The 23,004-nt window shown below is 41.7% G+C and overlaps 1 protein-coding gene and 1 non-coding gene across 4 annotated transcripts; both read right to left on the bottom strand.

The window, feature by feature from the left end:
- Positions 1-886: 886 nt before the first annotated feature.
- On the bottom strand, positions 887-21,792 carry LOC118010383 (placenta-specific gene 8 protein-like). 3 transcript variants are annotated; one of them, XM_035004630.1, is made up of 6 exons: positions 21,653-21,724; positions 15,623-15,741; positions 9,042-9,170; positions 7,183-7,307; positions 2,980-3,094; positions 887-1,097 (listed from the first exon to the last, which is right to left on the bottom strand). In XM_035004630.1, exons 3-5 carry the CDS (start codon positions 9,139-9,141, stop codon positions 2,990-2,992), a joined length of 330 nt encoding a protein of 109 aa, XP_034860521.1. In that variant the 5' UTR covers positions 9,142-9,170; positions 15,623-15,741; positions 21,653-21,724; the 3' UTR covers positions 887-1,097; positions 2,980-2,989. The 3 variants fall into 3 exon arrangements, with proteins under 3 accessions (XP_034860521.1, XP_034860522.1, XP_034860520.1); XM_035004631.1 differs by lacking the exon at positions 21,653-21,724 and adding an exon at positions 16,738-16,906; XM_035004629.1 differs by lacking the exon at positions 15,623-15,741 and having other exon boundaries at positions 21,653-21,792.
- On the bottom strand, positions 14,060-14,190 carry LOC118010964. Its single transcript, XR_004679378.1, has one exon. It is a non-coding gene; the product is annotated as a small nucleolar RNA SNORA18 (small nucleolar RNA).
- Positions 21,793-23,004: the final 1,212 nt, after the last annotated feature.

Here is a 23,004-nt window from a genome sequence, read left to right as displayed (position 1 = left end):
AAAAATTGTAACTATGTTCAGGGATAGAGGTTAGTTAAACTTATTGTGATGATCATTTTGCAATGTGTACATGTATCACACGCCATAATATTGTACACCTATGTCCCAATTATACCTCAATTTTTAAAAATGCCACATTAACCTTGGGGGGAAATAAAAAAGAAAGAAAGGTATGTATGTGGAGTTCCTGTGGCTGGCTTGCTGCAGATGACTTTACAGAGGATAAAAATGACTAATGACAATTTCAATTAGAAATTGTGTGGCTTATGACAGAAATACTCTCTTTGGTCCATATAATCTATGGTAAACTCTGCATTGCCCAGCAAATACTCCTGGAGTGGATTTACTTTATGGGGTTGTAAGAAGTGCCAAATGCCATCCTGGCTCCCAAAGGGAGGCCCAAGGTGGATCAAAATACCACCTTTTCTTTTTTCTTTTTTTTTATTATGTTATGCTAGTCACCGTATAAAATATCACCCTCTCTTGGGGTGAGGGATTACACAGGGCGATACCTTGCCTACCTGTGGTGGGAAAGACTAAAATTAGAAAAGCCTTGACAACATTTAGAACACTTTTTATTCTGGACATTTCCAAACATATATAAAGATAGAAAAGTGGAATAAGAAATCTTTATGTGCCAACTATACTTAAAAAAAAAAAAGCCAAAACCTTTCAAAATTAAAAAAAAAAAGACTCTCCATGTACCCATCATTCAGCTTTAACATTTTGACAAATTTGGGTTCATTTTTTAAAAAAATTATATTGTAATTTTTCATAAAGCTGTATTTAAAGACACTGATGAATTACTGAACACTACCTCTGAAACTAATGATGTACTATATGTTGGCTAATTGAATTTAAATTAAAAAAATAAAGACACAAGAAATGTTGAGGACATTAATTTTTTAATAGCAGTCATATTAGAGAACAGCACTGGAAATGTATTTCTTTTGAAATAAACTAGAAACTTAAAATGTCTTGAAGCCATTGGAAACCATATGATTAGTTGAATTAGTTTCTAAGATTTGGGGTGAGATAGTACTCAACAGATGCAGTATGTGATTCTAGCATTCCTTTCACCACATTGTGAATGTGACCTGTAGAAATCAGAAAAAAAAAAAAAAAAAAAAAAAAAAGGAGAGAATAAATGAATGAACAAATTAGGATTTATCAGTTTCATCTTTCTTTACATTATCTTGTTCCAAATATCAAAACTTCCATTCCACCCATCTCTTACTGCCAAATTGCTACATATTTAAGATCCACATCAAATCATGGCCCCTGGTTCAGTACAATCTATTAGAAAGAGTCACAATCAGCAGTTAAGATTCAGATGAGTCCCCTAGGTTAGCGTCTCATTATGCTTCCTTGCTTGAAAGCTGCATTGATTTATTCTTCCACAGTATTTATTAAGTGACTACTAGGTGTCAGGCATTGTTGTTAGGTGGTTGAGGGAACCAATAGAATGCTCAGTAGACTGCCAGAGTTAACTTCTATTATCAAATGTCAATGGGTCATCAACCATGCCAAGGTAGGAGTCTCCAAAAGGCAGAGAACACCAAACAATCTTTTTCATTGACTGTACCAGTAAACTGTCACATCCTCCTTCCCTTAGGGCTACTTTGGCATCAAATTCTGAGTCAGGTTGTTAACATAGGACTTTTAACAAATGTCACTGCTTGGAAAGAGAGACAACAGTCAATTCTCAGGAGGTAGAATATAAGGAGGAAAAAGAATGATAAGAAAACTCCCCATCTTGACTCTGCCTGAAACTGAGTAAAGCACTTTAGTCATTCCAGGAAGCCATTGAAACAATCAGAAGACAAATGCTAGGATACAAAAATGCAACATGAAATGAACTAAAATGTTCGTGAAGAAGACACCATTTTGTGGCGCATGTGGCAAAATAGCGCCAGTGACAACTTATTATACACATGAATGTGCCATCCTGATCAAACATTCCCAAAGACCTCTTGGGAGAACGGATTTTAAAGATAATAGTTATTTCCAGGTGAAAACTAAACTCTGATTGCAAATTCCATGGGGACTGGCAATAAGAGACTGAAAGACAGGACAAGTGAACTATTACCCACATGTCTGAGAGAAACAGATACTCAGAAGATTAAAAATGTGACTAGGGGAGCTAGGAAATAGGTAAATGAGCAGCTACCCAACTTCGACAACACAGCCACCAAAAAGTCAGTAACTCCTCTTCATAGTAGGGGCTTTAGGAATTTTGGATAACTGGGTGAAATGTCCACACTGAATTTATAGAGACTAAAATAGCTTCCTATCGCTTTGGAGGAAGGATTATTATACTAACATTCTGGTGTTGTCAAGAACACAGAACTAGGGCGCCTGGGTGGCTCAGTCGTTAAGCGTCTGCCTTCAGCTCAGGTCATGATCCCAGGGTCCTGGGATTGAGCCCCACATCGGGCTCCCTGCTCGGCGGGAAGCCTGCTTCTCCCTCTCCCACTCCCCCTGCTTGTGTTCCTGCTCTTGCTATGTCTCTCTCTGTCAAATAAATAAATAAAATCTTAAAAAAAAAAAAAAAAGAACACAGAACTAGGCACATTACACAGTCACATTTAGTATAACACCTCAATTGGTTAGTGTTGGTAGCAGCAGACCTAGGAACTAGACTTCGGGAAATGAATGTCTGGTCACACACCTATCTCGACTACCTCCAATCATGGTCTAGTTAAGATACACATGGTTGATATGGGGCATGCTCACTGGTATGTCACACGGCAGACAACCTAACAAACCTCAGAATTCTTTCCTATCCTTCCAGGTTTAGCCCTCTCAACCCATGGAAGCTGACTACCAACTGTTGATGTAGGCTGGCAATTAAAAATCATTTAGCCTCCATTTTGTAAGGGATGTTTCATGTATTTGTGAGAGAGGACCAAGGAAATAAAGGATGTTAGTGAGCATTTGTTTTGATACTCTTAAATCAAAGAATTCCCACCAACTTACCAAGCACCTTTTAGAAAGCATTCATTGCTTTTCTTTTTTCAATATCTCGCTTGAGTTGACAAAGGCTGCATAGAGGGAAACAGCTCAGCCATAGGAAATCACCACAAATAGATCCCTGTTAAAAAACAAACAGTGGATCCACATACAGCCCATAAATATAGTCTCACAAGTCCTTGCATTTGCATAGCTTTTCAAAACTCTTTAAAAGGTACATTTTATGTCCCTGGTTTATCGTGAGAATCCTCATTATCCCCATTTTTCTGATGATCCAAGTGAAGGTAAATGATTTGTTCAGAACACATAACAAATTGGTAGTGCCACATGGTCTTTCTTTTCTCAAGCCAGTGCCCTTAACCATATATGACACGATTTTAACTGGTCTGCAGGTTATGACTATAGCCCTCATCCTCTAACATCTCTTCTGAGATGCTTCCCTTTAAAGCCTGTTGTGAAATGCACCGATTTCTCTGTAGTTTGTGAGGAGAGCCAGATGAGGCCCCACATTGTATCCCTCTAGCCATTTTCATTGACATCTCTCAAGTTCTGCAATGGAAGAAGTTTGGAGCAAAGGGGAGATACATAAATTATGGGGGAAAGAAGAAAGAAAAAAATGACTATTGTTTGGAAAGCCATGGAATAAGGTACTTTGCAAGGATTTGAGGGCCCTCTCAATGTAAGGTCCAATTGGGTCCTCAATGACCTTCTGGAAGACATACCCTTGAAGGGGTTCCTGTTCTGGTGCAGGAGGCACTGAGGGAACCAGGGAGTTACAGTCTGATAACCTGGTTTTATTACTGCATGTCTTGACAGATTGAAATAAATTTGAGCTCCATTATTTGACAGCACTTATGTTTTTAAATGTTGAGTTTAATATAATTCCCAATTTACAGTGTGAGCTTGTGGGGCGGGGCGGGGCGGGGGTGTGGTGTATAGTTAGGAGCTTCTAAATGGTGAGATTATGAGTGATTTATTTTTCATGAAAAAATTTTTTTTCCATTGCTACAGTGATTTTGATCGTCATGTAACAGAGTAAGCATTTGGGGCAAAGAGCCAATCCATATCTATGAAGGGAGGTAACAATTTCCACACCACAAGAGTTTGCAAGTAGTAAATGAGCAAATATATGTCAGTATAATATCCCAGCTCATGGTAGTACAATCAGTGGTTGTCTCTTTTCTTCCTCCTTCTCTCCTGCACAGGTTATGCCCTGGCCAAAGGGATGCTCTCTTGGCTGTATTCATGAAGGGAGGGGCAGATCAGAGAGGCTGCATTGTAGCAGTCTCATAAAGATTTGCATAGATATGCAAGGGAAAGAAAACAGAGAGCCTGAGTGATACAAATCAGTCCTGGGAATTATTTTTAGGTCTGTTCTAAGGAGGAAATAGAGATACACTGTCTATAAATATACTGCTTCATTGTATGTTAAGGAAACCTACTATATCTAGAATCCTAGACCTAGAAATCATCTTGTACAACTTCCTCATGACAGATGAGAAAACTGATGCCACTACATGATTTATCAGAGAACAGGCTGAGCTGTTCCCAAAGTCTTATCTCCAGGATCCAGCTAAGTGCCCCTTCCTAGACACCATGTTGGGGTCTTGGGCTGCTTTGAGAATCTTACCATCACACCATACACATAAGTACACATGCATGACACTTTGCATACAATTCAGGAAATTCAAGGTCCAGGCATAAAGTTAAGAACCCCTGTGTGTTATGCTGCCTTAGGAGTAGCATGAATGAGAGCAGCCTTGAGTGCTGAGCAAGTCAGGTAGCTGAGCAAGCACACAGGAGAAATGAGGCCAGGGCCCTGAACACACCTCTGCCCTGAGGAAATGGCTGAGTAATTCTCTGAGAAAAGAATAAAAATAAAAGTGATTGTTTAATGAGCACTTATTACTTGCCAGGTCCTGTGCTAAGCCCTTCCCACACATTATCTCACATGACTCTTGCTACCCCATTAAAGGGGAGGTATTGTTGTGACCATTTAGCAGTGAGGGGGTCAAGGCTTAGGGAGATTAATAACTTGCTCCTGTTGCAATGGGAGCAGTGAGTGGGGCAGAGGCTATGTTTCCAGGAAAAGAATCCATCATGTCACTTCTTTGTTTAAAACATTTTCAGTGGCTTCCCTGCTCACTCAGAGTAACAGCTAAAGTCCTTATAATGGTTTCTCAAGGCCCTAGAATTTCTAAATCTTGCTCTAATGTCATCTTTTTCTACGACATCCTACCCCCACCCTCTCACTCATTCTATTCCTGCCTCTCTGGCCCCTTGCAGTTTCTGGAACATTCCAGATAAACTCTACTTTAAAGCCTTGGGTGACACTCTTTCTTCCGCCTGGCTCTTCCCCAGATGGGTCATCTTCTCATCCTTTCACTTTTGTACCAAGGCCTTTCCTGATAACCCTATTTAAAAGTAGAACTCCCTTTCTAAAAATGTGGATGAGCATTGAATTTTGTTGAACTTTTTTTCTGCATCAACTGAGATGATCATATGGTTTTTCTTTTTGAATCTGTAAATAGAGTATTCTGATATTGAGCCATCTTTGCATTCCCAGGATGAACCTTGCTTGGATAAAAATATATTTTATGATGCTGAAAAAAAATAAAATAAAATTAGAACCTTCAACATTCTTTATTCCTCTTCTTCGCTTTATTTTTTCTGTACCACTTATCAGCATCCTATAAGGTTTTTACTTAGTTACAGTGTAGCAATCTTCTCCTATTAGAGTGTAAGCTCTACCATTGACAACCATCATAGTAATAACTAATTCAGGTGAGAAGCTTTAATGGATGTTAATCTCAGTGGGTGAAGGTTTGATGAGCAATAGGATATTTACATCTTTCTACATGGTCCTTACTCTTTTAAAGGGGAAAATGGCAAACTTACAGTGGAGAATCCTGGTGGACACTACCTTAACTAAGTAATCAAAGTAAACAACAACCATAATGGGATACACTGATGTTATGTGCCTCTTGACAGGAAGCACAGCAAATATTGCATCAGTTCTACGGAGGTTCTGCTGAAGTGTAAAACCTAAGTCTAACCATGAGGACACATTTGACACAACTAATTGAAAGGATAGTCTACAAAATAACAGATCTGTATTTGGGGGGAAAAGAAAGACAACGAAAGACTGAGAAACTATTCCTTATTGTAGGAAACTAAAGAGGAAGGACAATTGAATACGATGTGTGATCCCAGATTGATTTTCTTCTCATCCACAGAATGTTATTGGGTTAATTGGTAAAGTTTAAATAAGATCCACAAATTAGCTAATAGTACTGTATCAGTGTTAAATTACTGATTTTGATCATTGTATGATGGTTATATAAATGAATGTCCTTGTTAAGAAATGCATGATGTAATAAAGGTAATAGGTCAACAAGTTTGTAATTTCCTATCAATGTTTCAGAAAAAAAGGATAGACAAATAGGTGGAGGAAAGAGTAAATAAAACAAAGATGGCAAGATTTTAGTATTTGGGGAATGTGGGTGCAGGATATTCAGGAATTCCTTGCATCGTTTCTCCTCCCCCCACCCCATTTATTATTTCTGCAACTTTTCTTTAAGTTTGAAACTATGTTAAAGGTCTCAAAAAAACAAGAAACAAGATGTAAGCTACATGTAGACAGGGATTTTGATTTGCTTTGTTAACTGAGGTGCCTCTAGCATCGGGAATAGTACTGGGCATGTCTGATGTTCAGGACAAACCTCTGTTGAATGAATGAATACCAGTTTATGACTTAGCCAGAGCCTAGATGCTCAATAATCCCTTTTGAATGGAGGAACACTGGCTTATGAGGCAGATGTACCAGCTTGGAAGGGATCTACCACACACCCATTTTCTCCCCAAGGCTTTCTAACAAACTATCGTCCAGCCTGCAGATTTGCAGGGTCCTGGGTCCGGCTGAGCAAAGCGGGGAGAGGCTAAGGGCTCTCCATTCCTCACCTGCTCACCTCCAGCAACCGTTTCAGAGACACCTCTACAGGAACAACGGAAGATACTATTACTAATACGTTCCACGGTATGGGCAGCCGCGCGGCCCCTGTCAATCACTTCAAAAATTTAGGATGGGAGTAGAGAGAAGATTAGGGTCAAGCCGTGAAGGCGAGGGGGGCAATCATGCAGATGCAGTCAGCTCGAAGGGAGCCCTTGGGGGTCCCGGCGTGTGTGTCCCGGTGCGCGCGGCCGACTCACCGGGATGCCATATCGCGTCCGATACAAGGTCCTCATAGCGACACTCGCTCCGCACAGACAGCATTCGTTCATATCAGAGGCGATCTGACATGAAAGGCACAAGGGAAAGAAAGTCCCACAGAGGCCTGAGTGCAGGGGGGAAGCCAGACAGAAGAGTTAGTGAAAGGCATCATGCTTTCAACGACATCACACCTCTTTCACAAAGATGCTGGCTCAGGAAATGGCTTTCACGGGCCCTCGGAGAAAACAGTGTTGTCATCTGGCTCCTTATGTCTTGCTGCTAGAGCCCTCTATCCAGGAATTGGGGATAATTTGTAAGTCATTGTATCAGGTCCGATTTAATTGCAGAAGCTCCTGCCTTGCCAATCTGAGCGTGCTCACGTTATCTTTCTTCCCTGCCCTTGTTACGTCTGGGTCATGCTTGGGGAGGAAGTTTGTGGCGTCAGGGTGTCTGAGAAGCCCTCGGAAAACCATGGGAGGGGGTTGAGGGTCAGAAAGCACTGAGTGAAGAATCATTAAGGACAAAGAGCGGAAATAGATTCTGGAAGGTCATTCAGGCAAAAGGACTCTATCATCCTTATGAGGATGGAAGCAAGCAGAAATTAAGGGATATTGGTATCAGTTGTTTAAAAAGTTGAGCACAGTTTCACTTTAAAGAGTCTCTGCAAGGCACAGAAAGGGCCCAAGAAAATAACAACAAACAGGAAACTGTTCTCAAATATGCTTTGAGTAAAAGTCTATTTTGAAAAGTGCTGGGGTGGAGTTGCAGTGTGGCTGTACCCTAGATATGCTAAGAGAGTCAGTGGTTTTTGATTGATTGTTTCTTTTTTTTTTTTTTTAATTTTATTTATTTATTCATGAGAGACAGAGAGAGAGAGAGGCAGAGGGAGAAGCAGGCTCCCAAGGAGCAGGGAGCCCGATGCGGGACTCGATCCCAGGACCCTGAGATCATGACCTGAGCCGAAGGCAGACGCTTAACCATCTGAGCCACCCAGGCGCCCTGATTGATTGTTTCTAAGCAAAAGGTTATCTCCAAAGAACCTGGCACTTCCATCATACACACAAAAAGGAGGCTGTTTCTCACACATGATGTCGAGATGAGCCCCACAGAGAATGTCTACAACCCGTATGGCAGGAGACTCTGAAATAAAAAACTTCTCACACCAAAGTGTGTTTTGTAGTGGGACAGAAGTAGAAGCCTGCAGTGCTTTCTGAAATGGAACAGTGACAAGAGTTGCTAGAATGGCACTGAAAGATGGAAAACACAGAACGGCATTGTCGGAAAAGGGAGAGGTAAGTAGAAGACAAGATGGAGCATGTGTCAAGAGCACGGTGATACTAAGAGGTGAAAAATGGCGGATGGCGATGGATCTCGACCAGGATCACAAACTCAAGGTCATGCAGGTAAAATGAGTGCAACAGACGGGAGAAAAACACAAAATAGCCAATAGCAGGCATAAATGAATACGGCAAACTGTAGAATGAGAATCTCCTTTAATGGGATTAGCTCATGCGAAGCAGCAGCTGAACTCTGCCGTGTGTGATGAAGGCTCATCTTTCCACATTTTCCAGTTTTTGAGAGGAGTTGGAAATCTAGATTGGAAAGCCAGATTTTTATGTGAAATCTTATTTTCATATGTTTCCTTGTATTTTTTAAATTACTACAAGAAGCGAGTTCATCATGTACGGGACAAACAAAACACATCCGGTGGCTGAATCCACCCATGGGCTTGCAGCTCGTGACTTCCGAGTTGGACAGTAGAGCAGGGGGCTCAGCGACAGGAAAAGTAGATGAGTTTTATTAGGTCAGGAACCTGCATTCTGGGAGTTGAGGAGGAGCAATAATTAGGCGCACTTACAAATCCCCAGGTCATCAAAGCAGTCAAATGTGCCAGTTTGCCAGTCACTATTCATCACACCTCCTGTACCATATCCTGGCTGCGAAACGACTGGATTCATTTTTAAGGCTAAGTTCCAAAGGGCACTGCCTGTGAAAACAAAATCGAAAAGGTATTAAACACCTACCAGTATTGGTTGGATGGCACGTAGACCCTGGTCGAGAAGACATTTCATCACACTTCTCCTGATTGGGGTGGCCACCCTCAACGGACTTAGCAAGACATTTCCGGACTATTGTCGATACTTGGTAATGAGAAACAGCAAGGAAGTGGGGTGAGGGTTCCTTCCACAGGTTTTCTGGGGGGTTTTGTTGCCCCTTTCTCCGATCCCTTTTTTCTTTTTATCAGCAAGATTTTTTTTTCTATTTCAAGATAACCATCCTGAACAACGTCTTTTTTGCACATGAGGTGTTTTATTTAATAGAGATTGTAATGACTTTTACAAAGCTATTGCATAGACATATCTCAATTGCCCCTTAAGAACTTCGTGAGATAGAGTTCTTTACTTCTCCAAAAAAGTTGTCATTACACCGATGCTTCTAGATAATGTCAGTCCTCATTCCATAATTGCTAGTGGTATCCTGAAAGCTAAAGTTTTAACAGATGTCCTTGGTTACTTAAAAAAAAAAAAAAAAAAAAAAAAGATTAACTTCTTTTTGTGAAATTGTCAGGCCAGAATCTGAAAAAAAAAAAAAAATGGGGGGTGGACTTCAAGCTTCCACAGAAAAATCCAGTAGTTGCAAAACCACTAAGAAATAGTGTCCCTCAAACAAAGTGGTGCCTATATACTTCTCAGATATCATCCAGCGATCAAGTGAAGTCTCCTGGAAGTCTCCAGAACTCCCAAGGGAGATAATGTGTTAGGTTTCACAAGGGTTAATGTTAAAACTTTCTTCCTTACTACTTCATATCTAACCATATGCTGTACTTTGTAGCCTTCGACCCTGCTCACCTCTAACACTTCCCGTAGCCAGGTGGAAGGAATATCCGGCCCCATTATTGGTCCACCTGCCCCTCCCTGTCGTCAGGGAGGGCCCCAATCAAAGATGCCCCCGGAGTGTATCTCAGTCCTGACTGCACTAGGCTCGTCCTTAGTGCTTGGTTGAAAACACACATACTTGATTCTGATTCAGTAGCTGGGGTGGACCCTGGGCGAGTAAAAGTTTTAAGAGGCGACTGTGATGCAGACAGCTCTGCGGACCACTGATTACAGGTCATTTCCCTCTCGCTCAGCCCTTACCAGTCGGTCTTCTTAGCTCTTCCCCTGCCCTGCTCCTTTTCCTGATTGATTTTTGTCTCCACTGAGATCGTGGCTGTGATCAGTTGATTCCCCCACCAGGTGAGTCCCTACAAATGGGGTGGAGGTATTATGGAATAATATAAGCCAGGGCACTTTGACCGCCTTAAAAGGCTGACTCTAATATTTATTATCAAGAACCTGCTTTATGACACAAAGGGAAAACCAACAGATTGAGAAGGCGCTATAATTACTGTCACCTTGCACCAGGAATTATGGTTGAAACTATGGGGCTAGTAAACATTTCATTGGAGTCCAAAGGTCTTTCTCCTCTCTGATTATTTAGGAGGACTATGATATCTTTCCTACTATCATCCACTCAGAGTGGGCACATGATTCAACAAAACCAAAGTTGAATAAATTGCACAGGTAATGTGTTGTTCGATACTGAATGTTATAGATATACTTCCGGCCTCAAGGATGAATGATCCAATGCCTTCAAAATATATACTGGGAAAAGCATGACACGAAAGGTACATATAGCTCTTCCTGCTGCGTGTGTATCATTAAAGAAAGAAAAGAAAAATATGCCAGTAAGGCTGTATTCTTAATAGAAAATTACTTCTTAGAAGAATCAATGCTTTGGGTGAAAAAATTCACATAACCACACAAATCAGTTTAGCCAACGTACCCAAACGGAAAACTATGTTAAAGTTCTTTTCAAGACCCCAACCCTAAAAATTATTCCAGGGCAAAGACTCTATCTTAACTATTCTTCCAGCACTTCATTACCCTTTGTACAGCCCTGGAAATATCTATTTGTTGTGGTCACTAGTTTACAGTAAGTATAAAATTTGCTGTGTTTGGTGTAAAAACAAAATGCCAGTGAGCAGGGACGCCTGGGTGGCTCAGTTGGTTAAGCGACTGCCTTCAGCTCAGGTCATGACCCCAGGGTCTTGGGATCGAGCCCTGCATTGGGCTTCTTGCTCAGCGGGAAGCCTGCTTCTCCCTCTGCCTGCCGCTCCCCCTGCTTGTGTTCCCTCTCACTCTCTGTGTCAAATAAATAAATAAAATCTTTGAAAAAAAATGCCAGTGAGCAGGCTGGAGAATCAGTTCTGATAGGAATCCTGAAATGGGCATCTGCTGCAATTGCCCCACATACAAATCACATCTATCCTAAATTGTATTGTGTGTGTTAAGTCAATTAATTTAATTCCTAATCTAACACAGGGACTCTTGCCGCTTGTTTTTCAATCCGTAAATTCCCTTTCTTAAAGTAAGATGTTTAGAAGTATATTTCTATACTGTATGTGTGTGTGCATGTGTTGTATGTCTGTGTGCATGTGTTGTATGTCTATTTATAGATTGTGTACTTCTCTGTGTGGATGGATCCACACCGAGCAGCTGTGGTTCTCACATTACACCGTGCACAGGACTCACTTAGTATCCTTTTAGAGCATTGAACCTAATTCAATAGGTCCAGAATGGGACCTGAGGCTTGCTTTTTAACAAGCTCTGCAGGGGTGCCAGTCCTGCTGGTATCTGGCCCACACTTTGACTCTTCAGGATCTAGATTGTGATTAGGAACTGCGTTCAAATTTATTTTCCACCCTCTGTGTGTTCTTGGACAAGTAAACTAACTTCTCTGTGCCTCAGTTTTGACATCTTTAAAATGAGTGTAGTAGCCCTCATCGGTTGTTGTGTTACTGTGATGAGAGTAGGTCAATAGACCATGTCTACTCAACACTGTGTTTCCTGTATGTCAGTGAGCTGATATATGCACCCCTGTGTCTATTTGAGGCTAAATGTCATTAAGTAGCAGGTCTTATGCCTGATTCATAGTATGGGGCCGTGCCTGGGATCACAGCTCCAGAAAGCTAACACAGTGTGGTAGATAAAATGAGCAATGGGGTAGGAATCTGAAAGCCGGGACTGAAGTCATTGCTGGTATTTGGCAGGATCAAGTAAGATCCTGTTATGTGAAGACATTTTGAAAACTGCCAATCACCATATACATGAGAGAGAGATAGTCTACGGAGAGTCTGAGTGCCAGGAAAGTGGTTGGAAAACCTGAGTGTGATCTGTTGCCAATATGACAATGGTTTAGGCTTGCAAGGAGCACTCTGCTTTCTAAAGCGTGTTCTTGTTTGATCTCTAGTTAACACTGATCCCTTTAATATTCCCAGCAGACTGAAGCCCGCAGGGAATGAAGGCTGGTAAGATGCCTTCTACTGCAGACATGAAAACTGAGGCAAAGAGGTTACATGCCAGGGCCAAGGAAAAGTCATGATCGCTAGTCCAACATCCTTAATTTATAGATGAGGACATGAGGCATGTCTTCCACAAGGCCACAGATGAAGGGGAAAGAAACAGAAAGTAAGTCACACGTCCATAGTGACAGAGTGGCAGGGCTGGGATTTGAATTCAGTTCTTGGGATTCCAAAACTGTTACGTTTATTTCCAAGGAGTCTCTCAATCTGGGATTATGAATCTTGGCCAGCTAAAGTGCGCAAGACCTGTTTGGGAAGGAAAGGTAAGCATTTCTTAAGTTGTCCCTTCCCAGGCAAATATTGGAACTATAGGGAAGTGGACAGTTTGTGACTAACTTTGCTTTCTTTTAGAATGCCTGTCGGTCTGTATGTGTGTGCTCGTGTGTATTTATCTAGGTATGTATTTTTAGTATCTTGAACCCAGTCATTCAAAAACTTCCTCTAGAGTTCCACCATACACATTCAGTTAACTGATTCACAACCAGGATTATTTTGAACCACCCCCCCCAGGTGACATTTGGCAATGCCTTGAGATATTTTTGGTTGTCACAATTGGGAGTGAGGTGCTATGGTCATTCTAGTGGGTGGAGGCCAGAATGTTGCTAAACATCCTGCAAAACGCAGGACAGCCCCAACAACAAATAATGTTCTATCCCCAAATGTCAACAACAGTGCTGAGAAACCATGGTTCGAAAACATCAAGGGCATCGTGAAGCATGAGCTTCTGGAGGGGTTCGAATGGTGTCTGATTCAGTTTCCCAGGGTCTACGGTAGCCAGACAAGCAGTCCTTGTGAGGAATGGGACCTAACACGTTGCTTCCTAGCACACATGTTTCAAAGGCTAGAACTCAGGGATCATTACATGCCCCGGTTTCCCCATAGATTTGTTCACATCCTGTTCTGAAATCCCTCCCCTGTGTGACACATCCTGCTAGTCGTTCCCCTCCCACCCACCTGCCTCTTTTCCTTCTGCTTTTGTTCCTATGTGGACAGTGTAACCCTCCAGTTCTACTTTTTTTTCTCTTTCAATAAACTTTTTTTAAAATTTAAAGTCAATAAATTTTTATTTAAGGAATTTTACATGTGATTCCTTCCACTGCCAATCACCATAGTTCCTCCAAAGTCAGAATCATAATCTTCAAAATAGCTCTTTTAAAAAGAACTTTTGTTCAATACGGTAGAGTTCTTTCTTTCAGTTGGACTTCTTTGATCTCCACTTGAATATGGACATACTTCAAAAATTCCCCACCTGTAATCTTTGGGGTCCAATTTCTTTACTTTAGGGCCATGTTTAGGGTCAGAGTAGATGGATCTGCCTGGTTCTCAGTTTCAAACACCTTCTAAACATGAATGAGTTCAAATCATACTCACCCTTAAACTATCACACCCTAGAGTTGTACAGATTTTGGGGATACACCAATACCTAAGATTTTAAAAATGTGACTATTAGGTCTTTCACAGTTTTAGCAGATAGATGTCTTGCAGTTCCTTCCCACAGATCTAACACATAGTTCTGTGAACAAAGGAAACCATACATACACTCTAGGAGGGGTTTCCAACCATGTGGGTCTACAGAAAAAGTCCCATCGGGATAGACCTGAACTCTCAGCAAACCTCTAACTGAAGTGCAATATATATTCAGTAAAGTGCCGAAATCGTCAGCATGATTGATGAATTTAACAGTGAACAGTTCTTGTACCACAGCCTGATTCAAGAAGAAGGACCTTACCAGCACCACAGAAGCCCTCCTTACTCTCTTAGGAAGTCCCTCTGCCTCTGCCTGTGTTTGAGCCTTACACATGTTGAATTATATGCACTATTTATTCTTCTGTGTCTGGTTTCTTTTGTGCAAAATTAGGGTTGTGAGATGCAACCATGTAGCATACAGCAATAATTCATTTATTCTTATTGACATATAATAAATCATCACATAGATATAAACAATGTATTTATCCATGCTACCACTGTATTGTTTCCAGTTTGGACTATTAGGAATGGTATCCTAGTGCTATGAACATTCTTGTACATATCTTTAGGTGGATGAGGTATGTATTTCTGTTGTGTCTACACCTAGAGTAGAACTGCTGGGTCCTAGGGTTGGTAGATAGTGCCAAACAGTATTGTCAAGTGGTGGTACCAATTTACACTCCCATCAGTAATGGATGAGAGTTCCATTTGTCCCACGTCCTTGTCAATACCTGGTGATGCCACCATCTTTCTTTTTACCCATAGGGTGCTACAAGAATCTGGGAAGCAGAAGCCTAGGCTTAAGACTGAGAAAAACAGAAATTATGGTTAAATGATTAAATAGAGTTGCCACATTTAGGAAAAAAAAATAAAGGAGATTCTGTTAAATTTGAATAAGTCCCAAGCAATATTTGAGACAGACTTATACTAAAACATTTTTCATTCTTTAGTTGAAATTCAAATTTAACTGGGCATTCTCCATTTATCTGGAGGGTTTTGGGAATAACTTTGGAATTAGAGAATATCATGGTGGGTGGGGCAGTTTCTGTCTCCCAATTTACAGGAATGGGATTGGTGTGGGGGAGGCCAAAACAATGGGGCTTTCCTAGGTTGTGCAGGAAGCTGTCTCCCACCCCCCAGGGAGTGAGCAGAGGCCAAGGACCCTAATGGTGGCCACAATTTATGATTTTCTATCTAAATTCTTAGAAGAGCATTTTCTCTGGGAATGCAATTGTTTATTCATGGACAAAGGAAGGAAACTGAAATTTCTTGAGCAGTTTCTACTGCCAGTTTCCATGTTAAGTAATCTTAGGTTCGTGGTGGGATTCTAGCCTCATAACAATCTTTTCTCCTAATTTGAAACCAAATACCTGGAGCAGCATAGCCAGGTTCCCAGGCAGGTGAGCTGAAGCCAAAGTTGATATTCTTCCATTCTACCAAGTCCTATCTTCCAAGTCCTATCTATGGAGGAGTCGCACTGACTGGCCTGGGGCCTGCATGGGCTCCATTTCTCTCAACCAGTCTCAGCTATGTTGATGGGATCCACCAAACTGCTGAATATCGCTCACCTTGGTTTTCCCCAGGCTCCTCATTCCCTCTATTTCCATCCCTCCTTTCTCCTCTGTCCACTTCCTTCTGGCTTTCAGCTTTCTACTAGATCATTCCATGGGTTATATGCAACCCGTTTCTGGAAAAGCAAAGTAAATAAAGTCAATTGGGAAGGCCCTGCTTTGAGTCACTTTGAGCTTCTCCAGCATCCAAACAGCCCCCAGCAGGCCTGTCTTTCAGTGCTGGTTCTGAGTCTGCATCTGAAACCATTTGTCCCACTACCCTGCATCTCAAACAGAATTCTGCCTTCTCTGCATCACATAGGGACTCTGTCTTTGTACCTGTTGCACATAGACCAGAAAATGCCATTCCAAAATACGCCTCTTTGGCATAAGAGTTATTTTGAGTCCATTATTTTGAGAAACAGCACACATAGGAGAAGCTCTGAAAACAGAGTCAAAGTTACCCTTAAGGGAAATTTACATTTATAAGGGAAAATTTCCATTTGTAAGTGTCCCACTCTCCTATCAGGAAGAGAGGGATGACTTTATACCACAAGGGACTCTAATCAATGTTAAGACTTATGGAATTAAATCTGCATAGCAAATCTTACCCTTATTTTCCTGCTCCCCTCCGCATAACTGGCTTCCCCCACACTTTCTCTCTAGTGCCTTTAGCTGAAGCTGGTGTTTAAGCCTGAATTCTAAGCCACCTCTGAAAGTTACTCATTTTCCTGCATATCTCCCATGTATATGAGATACATGTGTAATCAACTTCTGTTTTTCTCTTCTTAATCTGTCTTTTCTTTCAGGGGCCCTAGTTGAGAACTTAGAAGGGTAGAGGGTAAATGATTTTTTCCCTCCTACAAAGTCATTTCTGAAATTTTAGCCAAACCCTGAAAACTCTCAGTTATAAGGAAATTTAAAAATGATTATGCATAGTTGAAAGGATGACATTTCTTAATTTAAGCTAAATAATATCTGGAAACAAAAAGCCTCTGGTCACTGTCCAGGGTGATGGAGTGGTGGCAGGAGGGCATTCTGCCCAACTTAGTGAAGCCCTCACATTAGGCCTTAGCTGAGGATATATCCCTTCTCCTTACAGACTTGGATTGGAAAAGAGTTTCCTCACTTACCAGTATCTGGCTTCTAGGCTTCCCTCTCTCCTCAGACACACTCAGATCCTGCTCCTCCCCAAAAATCTCCCTCTTTGAGCTTCTCCAGCACCCAGAAGCGCCAAAGCAGGCCTGCTGCTAGTCCTGAGCCTGATATGCCTCTGGAGCCAGTTATCAGGATCACCTACAGAGCCCTGCATTGCCTGTATCACAATAGGATCCTTGACTAATGTACCACCAATCACATCATTTTCTGAAAAATTTAGCCAAAACAATGAAAACTATGTTATATGTAAATTTAAAGTCAATTGTGTGTAATTGAAGTTATGGCATTTCCTAATTGAAGCTAAATAATTTCTATAACCAAAAAGCTACTCCAAAACATTTCCCCTTTTGTTAAAAATGGTGCTCGTCCTTGGTTATCCTTAAATTAGGAGCCCTCTCAGGAGTATTTGCATATTTGATAGTGCTCGACTGGGAATTTTTCTGACACCAGAGAGTCCTTTATCCTACTTTCATTAAGGAAGTAAAGATTTTTGCTCACTAAAACGTTTAACTGGGGCAAGGGTTGGGGATAAAGAGCACAGGATACATTGGATCCTCCTAGGTCTCTCATCCTTCTACCATCACTAGTCTCTCTGGTGACCTAATTAATTCAGCTTCTCTGCTACTTTTTTCTTAAAGTTTGTTAATCTGCTGTCAGGCGTACATGGCTCTCAGGGAAGAATGCCTGTTCACCTCTGAACCATTTCAGGGTGCCCTCAGAAAAGGACCCACCCTATTTTTTCAGTCCTTTACCATTTCCTTCCCTTATCTATCCAGTCAGGCCACAGTGCTCACCAGTCTGCAAGAATTCCTGCCCTGAGCTCTTGTCCCTTGTTTACCTACTTACCTGTTAACATCTCATCTCAAATGCCACCTCCTCCATGAAGCCATTCTTAATCCTCCAAGTTGGATTTGCCTGTCTTCCTGCTCAACTTTTTCAACACTCTCATGATATGGTGGAGAGCCTGCTGGACGTGGGAGTCAGCACACTGGGCACTAGCTACACTAGGTACTTGGCTACCTCTGTGCCTTCTTTGTCTAAATGCCAATAATAGTATCTCCACTTCCTTTTCTCAAGGGTCATCAGGAAAGCCCTCAGAAGCTACATTAACTTGAGATATGAGATACAGAGATGTGCAAACTGAGCACTTTTATTTTTATTTTGTTTTCTTTTTTTGTTTGTTTGCAGGTTTTTCTGAGGGTGAAAGTGGGCTTCAGTCATCTGGGTCCCCCCAAAACAGTGAGTTGCACGTATCCTAGAAAATACTAAGTATTGGGGTTCAGGATACACTACCCTAAAATATGGCAGCTTGGCATGTTGAATGTTATTAAGCTGAAGGACTTTGAGAAAATGGCAGAAGCTGGAAGGTCATTTTTACCTCTTTTTCTTGCCCTTCTTCTCTAAAAGCAGGAGATAAATCTATCAAGTGAAAGGTACCTTCCCAGTACCAGGAACTACTATTGACAGCTAGTGGATAGAGGTCAAGGACGCACCTCCCATTCTTTCCTCCAAACTCCCCATTTAATCCCCCATTGAGCCAACAATAAATTATTTGGCCCAACAGTGTCGAGGCTGAGAAACTCTGATTCATACTCTCATCTTGTTCTTAAGAAGATTTGAGCAGCTTACAAACTTACATATAAAACAAGATACAAAATGAAAAATGAAGAAATTGGTCACAGGGGAAATAAAGTCTGGAGCAAATTTAGCACATGCTTTAAGATTCCCGTACAGGGCTCCTGGGTGGCTCAGTTGGTTAAGCGACTGCCTTCAGCTCAGGTCATGATCCTGGAGTCCTGGGATCGAGTCCTGCATCGGGCTCCCTGCTCAGCAGGGAGTCTGCTTCTCCCTCTGACCCTCCTCCCTCTCATGCTCTCTGTCTCAAATAAATAAATAAAATCTTTAAAAAAAAAAAAAAAGATTCCCGTACAGTGCTGGACATGGGCTGTGTATGAGGTTTTGGGCTTCCTGCCAGGCAAAGCAAAGAAGGAACACAAACATTTAGGAAATTGACCATGTCTATAAAATAAAAATAGACTGAGACCTAGAGAAATTTCTCATCAAGGTCTTCAAAAAGGAGACGATATATGACATGTGGTGGTCAAAGCCTTTAACAGTATCTTTACAATAAACAGAACAGTGACTTCTGAGAATTTATTTCCTACTATAGGGTTAAAGGGCAATGCTGGTGTAGAATCACTGAGAGCAATCTATGAGCAGCTAAAATGATCCCAGGGAATTCCTTATCTCTCTAATCATCTGGATGATTCAGGATTAAAAATCAGATTTAAAATGTAGATTGTTCAGAGAGACATGTGGATGTATATTCTTGGACAACCCTCCATGAGCAGTATTTTCACCAGATAGGATTTGATAAAAATTGGGCAGCAATGGGTCTGAATTAGAAGTCTTCGGTGAGAACCCAAGTTCAGGTTCCCATGAGGGCTGCTTATTATGCATAGGAACAGGTATGCAGAAGGAAAGACATGGTTATAAAGGCAAATGCATGGTTATAAAAATCAAATGATGCAGCCAGGCCACACAGCTGAATAGAAGGCACCCTGGTGTAGCAGGGAGGTGAGGCTACGGCTGTTCTAACTCAACATGGAGATAAGCTAAAGGCATATTTGTGAGAAAGCCTGTGTTTTCCTCAGAAACCAGTTCTGGGCCTGCTTTAGCAAGTGAACAGTGGGGAAACTGAGACATCTACAGGATTTAATATTTTGGCTAAAAGAACTAGAAGATCTATACAGCATAGCACTCTATTTTAAATCTTGCTTTGACTCACATTTGAATTGGAATTACCTGTCCTTTTTAAATATGCGGGCCAGAGGTCCCTTACCTGGTAAGTCAATATAGCCAATAGCTGCATCCACTCCAGTACAAAACATCGCCAACAGACTTCTTTTTTTTTAATTTGGCTAAACAGTGAAGTTCGTTAAGTGATTTTAAATTTTGTTTTATTGTAAGTGGGTGGAAGCGTCCCTTCCACCCCAGTCCCCCGCCCCCCATTGTCAGCCACTTATACCGGCGATGGAAGTAAAGCGGGCTAAGATAGTGCTGGTCCTTAGCCATAAAGTCAACTATCAAAACTTGCAGGTTGTTGAGTTTGGGTGGTGTCTGTAATCTGAAACTTGAGCAGGACCCATCCAATACTTTATAGAACAACAACAAAACCATTTTGAGTCTTCTAGTTGGTGTAAATAGATCTCAAAACTTCAGTGAAAATACAGTTACTCATGGCCATGAAACACTTAATGTTGACAAATTTAGTTCAGGGAAAAGGCAGCAGACTCTACAAACACTTGATTATAAAATATTTTTTTCTCCAGATGTATTCTTCCAGAATGTGGTCAGTGTGCTAAGAGAGTCATCCATTAAATTCACACACATTTGTCTCCATTTTCAGTCCCTCAAGTTAAACCCAAGTGAGCTTCCACGCAATATTCAATGCTAATGTCTCAATAAAACTGATGGCTAACCGTGGGATGCCCGCTCAGGCCGCTGGACTTCCTCTCCATTTTGCTAACACTTTCAGGTGCTCTTAAGGTTGGTTACTGACCAGGAGATAAACTCAGCCCATCCTTAGGGCACCAAGAAAGCTGGGGCAATAAAGTAAAATAAATGAGAGAAAATTTTAGAAAAATATTTAGCCTCCCTGCTCCAATAAATGTAACCCTTGAGGGACATAATCATAATTATATTGGACTTTATACTTATTTACATCTGAAAGGGTATAGACAGGGAGCACACTGTAACTTTTTCAGTGCATTTAAGACGTCTAAAGACTCCCATCAGGTCAGTTGTTTTCAGGTCCTTTTCTTCTACTGGAGTGAGGGTGACAGCGCGGCTGCTGCTAGCCAGTCAACTCTCTATCCTACTACAGATCCTGGAGCAGACAAGATGCTCAATGGGTGTTTTTTTAAAAAACAAATGAACGAACAGGTGGCTCAGTTGGTTAGGTGTCTGCCTTCGGCTCAGGTCATGATCCCAGGGTCCTGGGACTGAGCCACCAGACGTCCCGAGCTGCCATGGTATTATTGCTGAGAACAACAATGCTACAAATCAGGAAAGGTAACAAGTGGCCAGATCATCACAATTTCAAAAAATTTGTTTTTGTTATATAAAAACAGAGACATTTAGAGTTAATTCTGACAATAAGATAATAATAAGCCTCAAAATGAAAGCAGAAATTGTGCCTCCCGGGCGCCTGGGTGGCTCAGTTGGTTGGGCGACTGCCTTCGGCTCAGGTCATGATTCCGGGGTCCTGGGATCGAGTCCTGCATAGGGCTCCCTGCTCCTTAGGAGCCTGCTTCTCCCTCTGCTTCTCTTTCTCTCTCTCTCTGTCTCTGTCTCTCATGGATAAATAAATAAAATCTTTAAAAAAAAAAAAAAAGAAAAGAAATTGTGCCTCCCTACTAGCAAAACTAATTCCAACAGCACTTCCTGAAACCAATTATAAAATAAGAAACTTTCTAGAAGCAATTTAAAATATTCTGTTTAAACACACCAGTCTTAATGGTAACACAATGATTTCTTCTGCAATGATTAAGAACATTTTTTTTCCTCTTAAAAATGTATCTCTAGTAGCACATTTTAAAGAAACAGTCTACGAAATACCTAGCCTCTTAGGATCACTACTGCCAAATTTAATTTAAAAGACAACTGCATGCTGCAGACATATGAGTTTAAAAAAAATTTTTTTTTCAATGAGGCAAATAATGAATACCTACCACTCAATTCTGCCCCGGCTTGTGTTAATTACATAGTAAGGTTTTACTCATTCTATGGTTAATTTTTTTAATAATTTGTTTTTCTTTTGAAAGAAGATGGGAAAGACAAAAGCTTACACAACTGAAAGGTATTCTTTCGTATTGCAGTGATACTTACCACACTCTAGGTACCTTAGGCAGCTCAGGCCAAACAGAAGTCTCAGGAACACAACTGCTTTGTTGGTGCAGCCTTGGGCTGTAGTCAGCAAGGGTGGGGTTAGGGGTGGGGAAAGTCAGGAGGAGGGACTGGAGGAAGATAATCTAGTTGTCTCCACTGCGTTGGGGGTCAGGGTTTTTCTATTTAAGAAAGTGGACACTGCATTTTATCTCATTATATTTATTTTCTGTGACATTTGCCTGACACCATTGCTCCCTTAGACAGCGAGATTTATTTATGATTAGGCAGTGACATGTTTTATGAAGGCCCAAGGCTTGTTTATTTATTTAGGGTTTCTCTAATTTATTCACTTCCTAAGGCATTTAAGGGGCATGAAATGTGTTTAAAAGTAAGCACTGGGCAGCTGGTCTGAGGTCTCAGAAATGCTAAAGAGATATGCAACCTTCCTTCTGGCCAGGTGGTTGGGACTTCAGTTCCGAGCTAAGGAGCTGGGTGGCATGGACAAGAGGGGCTATTGAAGGGTAGGGGGCAGAGTGGGGATGTGGTCAGTGGCATTTGGGGGCCACCTGTCTGGTACCAGTGTGGGGCCAGGTTCTCAAAGGCGAGACTGATGTCAAGGAGCCCACTCTGGGAGCAATTTCAGAGTGAGTGAAAGATGCAGAGGGTCTGAGCAGGGATGGAAAGCAAGAGGAGGGATTTAACAAAATCCCTGGCCTATGCCATGTGGGGTACTGCCTGGAGTGGGTTCTATGGTACTGCTCCCGGGGTTAGCTGTTCAGCAAATGTTTATCAAGATAGTATGGCAGGGTGGTATTAACTGTGGCCTGTGGAGTTGGAATCACCAACGGCTCACTGGGCAGCCTTGGACTAGTCAGTCACTGTCTCCATGCTTCCGATTCCTCACGGGGTTGTTGTCAGGATTAAAAAGTGAACCTGGGGGCACCTGGGTGGCTCAGTCAGTTGGGCATCTGCCTTCGGCTCAGGTCATGATCCCAGGGTCCTGGGGTCAAGCCCCACATCCGGCTCTCTGCTCAGAGGGGAGTCTGCTCTCCCTCTCTCTCTGCCCGCCCCCCGCCCCCTGCTCATGCTCTCTCTCCCCTTCTCTCAAATAATCAAATAAATAAATAAAATCTTTAAAAAAAAAAAAAAAAGAAAGTGAACATGTCCTCGCAGTCTGTAAGTACGTAACGGATATTTGCAAATACTGATTTTCTTTCTTCAACCCTGAGTTAGGGAAGTGGAGAAAAGGCATCATAGTGAGAAGAAACTGAGGAAGGAGAATGTGCAGACGTGCCACATAGCATGTGGACAGTGGGAGAGAGGGGAAAATCGAAATGGCTCCCACGTTTCTA

Source organism: Mirounga leonina, unplaced genomic scaffold (genome assembly GCF_011800145.1).
Source record: "Mirounga leonina isolate KUSES-001 unplaced genomic scaffold, KU_Mleo_1.0 Mir_129, whole genome shotgun sequence".
Lineage (NCBI taxonomy): Eukaryota > Metazoa > Chordata > Mammalia > Carnivora > Phocidae > Mirounga > Mirounga leonina.
This window is presented reverse-complemented; position numbering and strand designations above follow the sequence as displayed.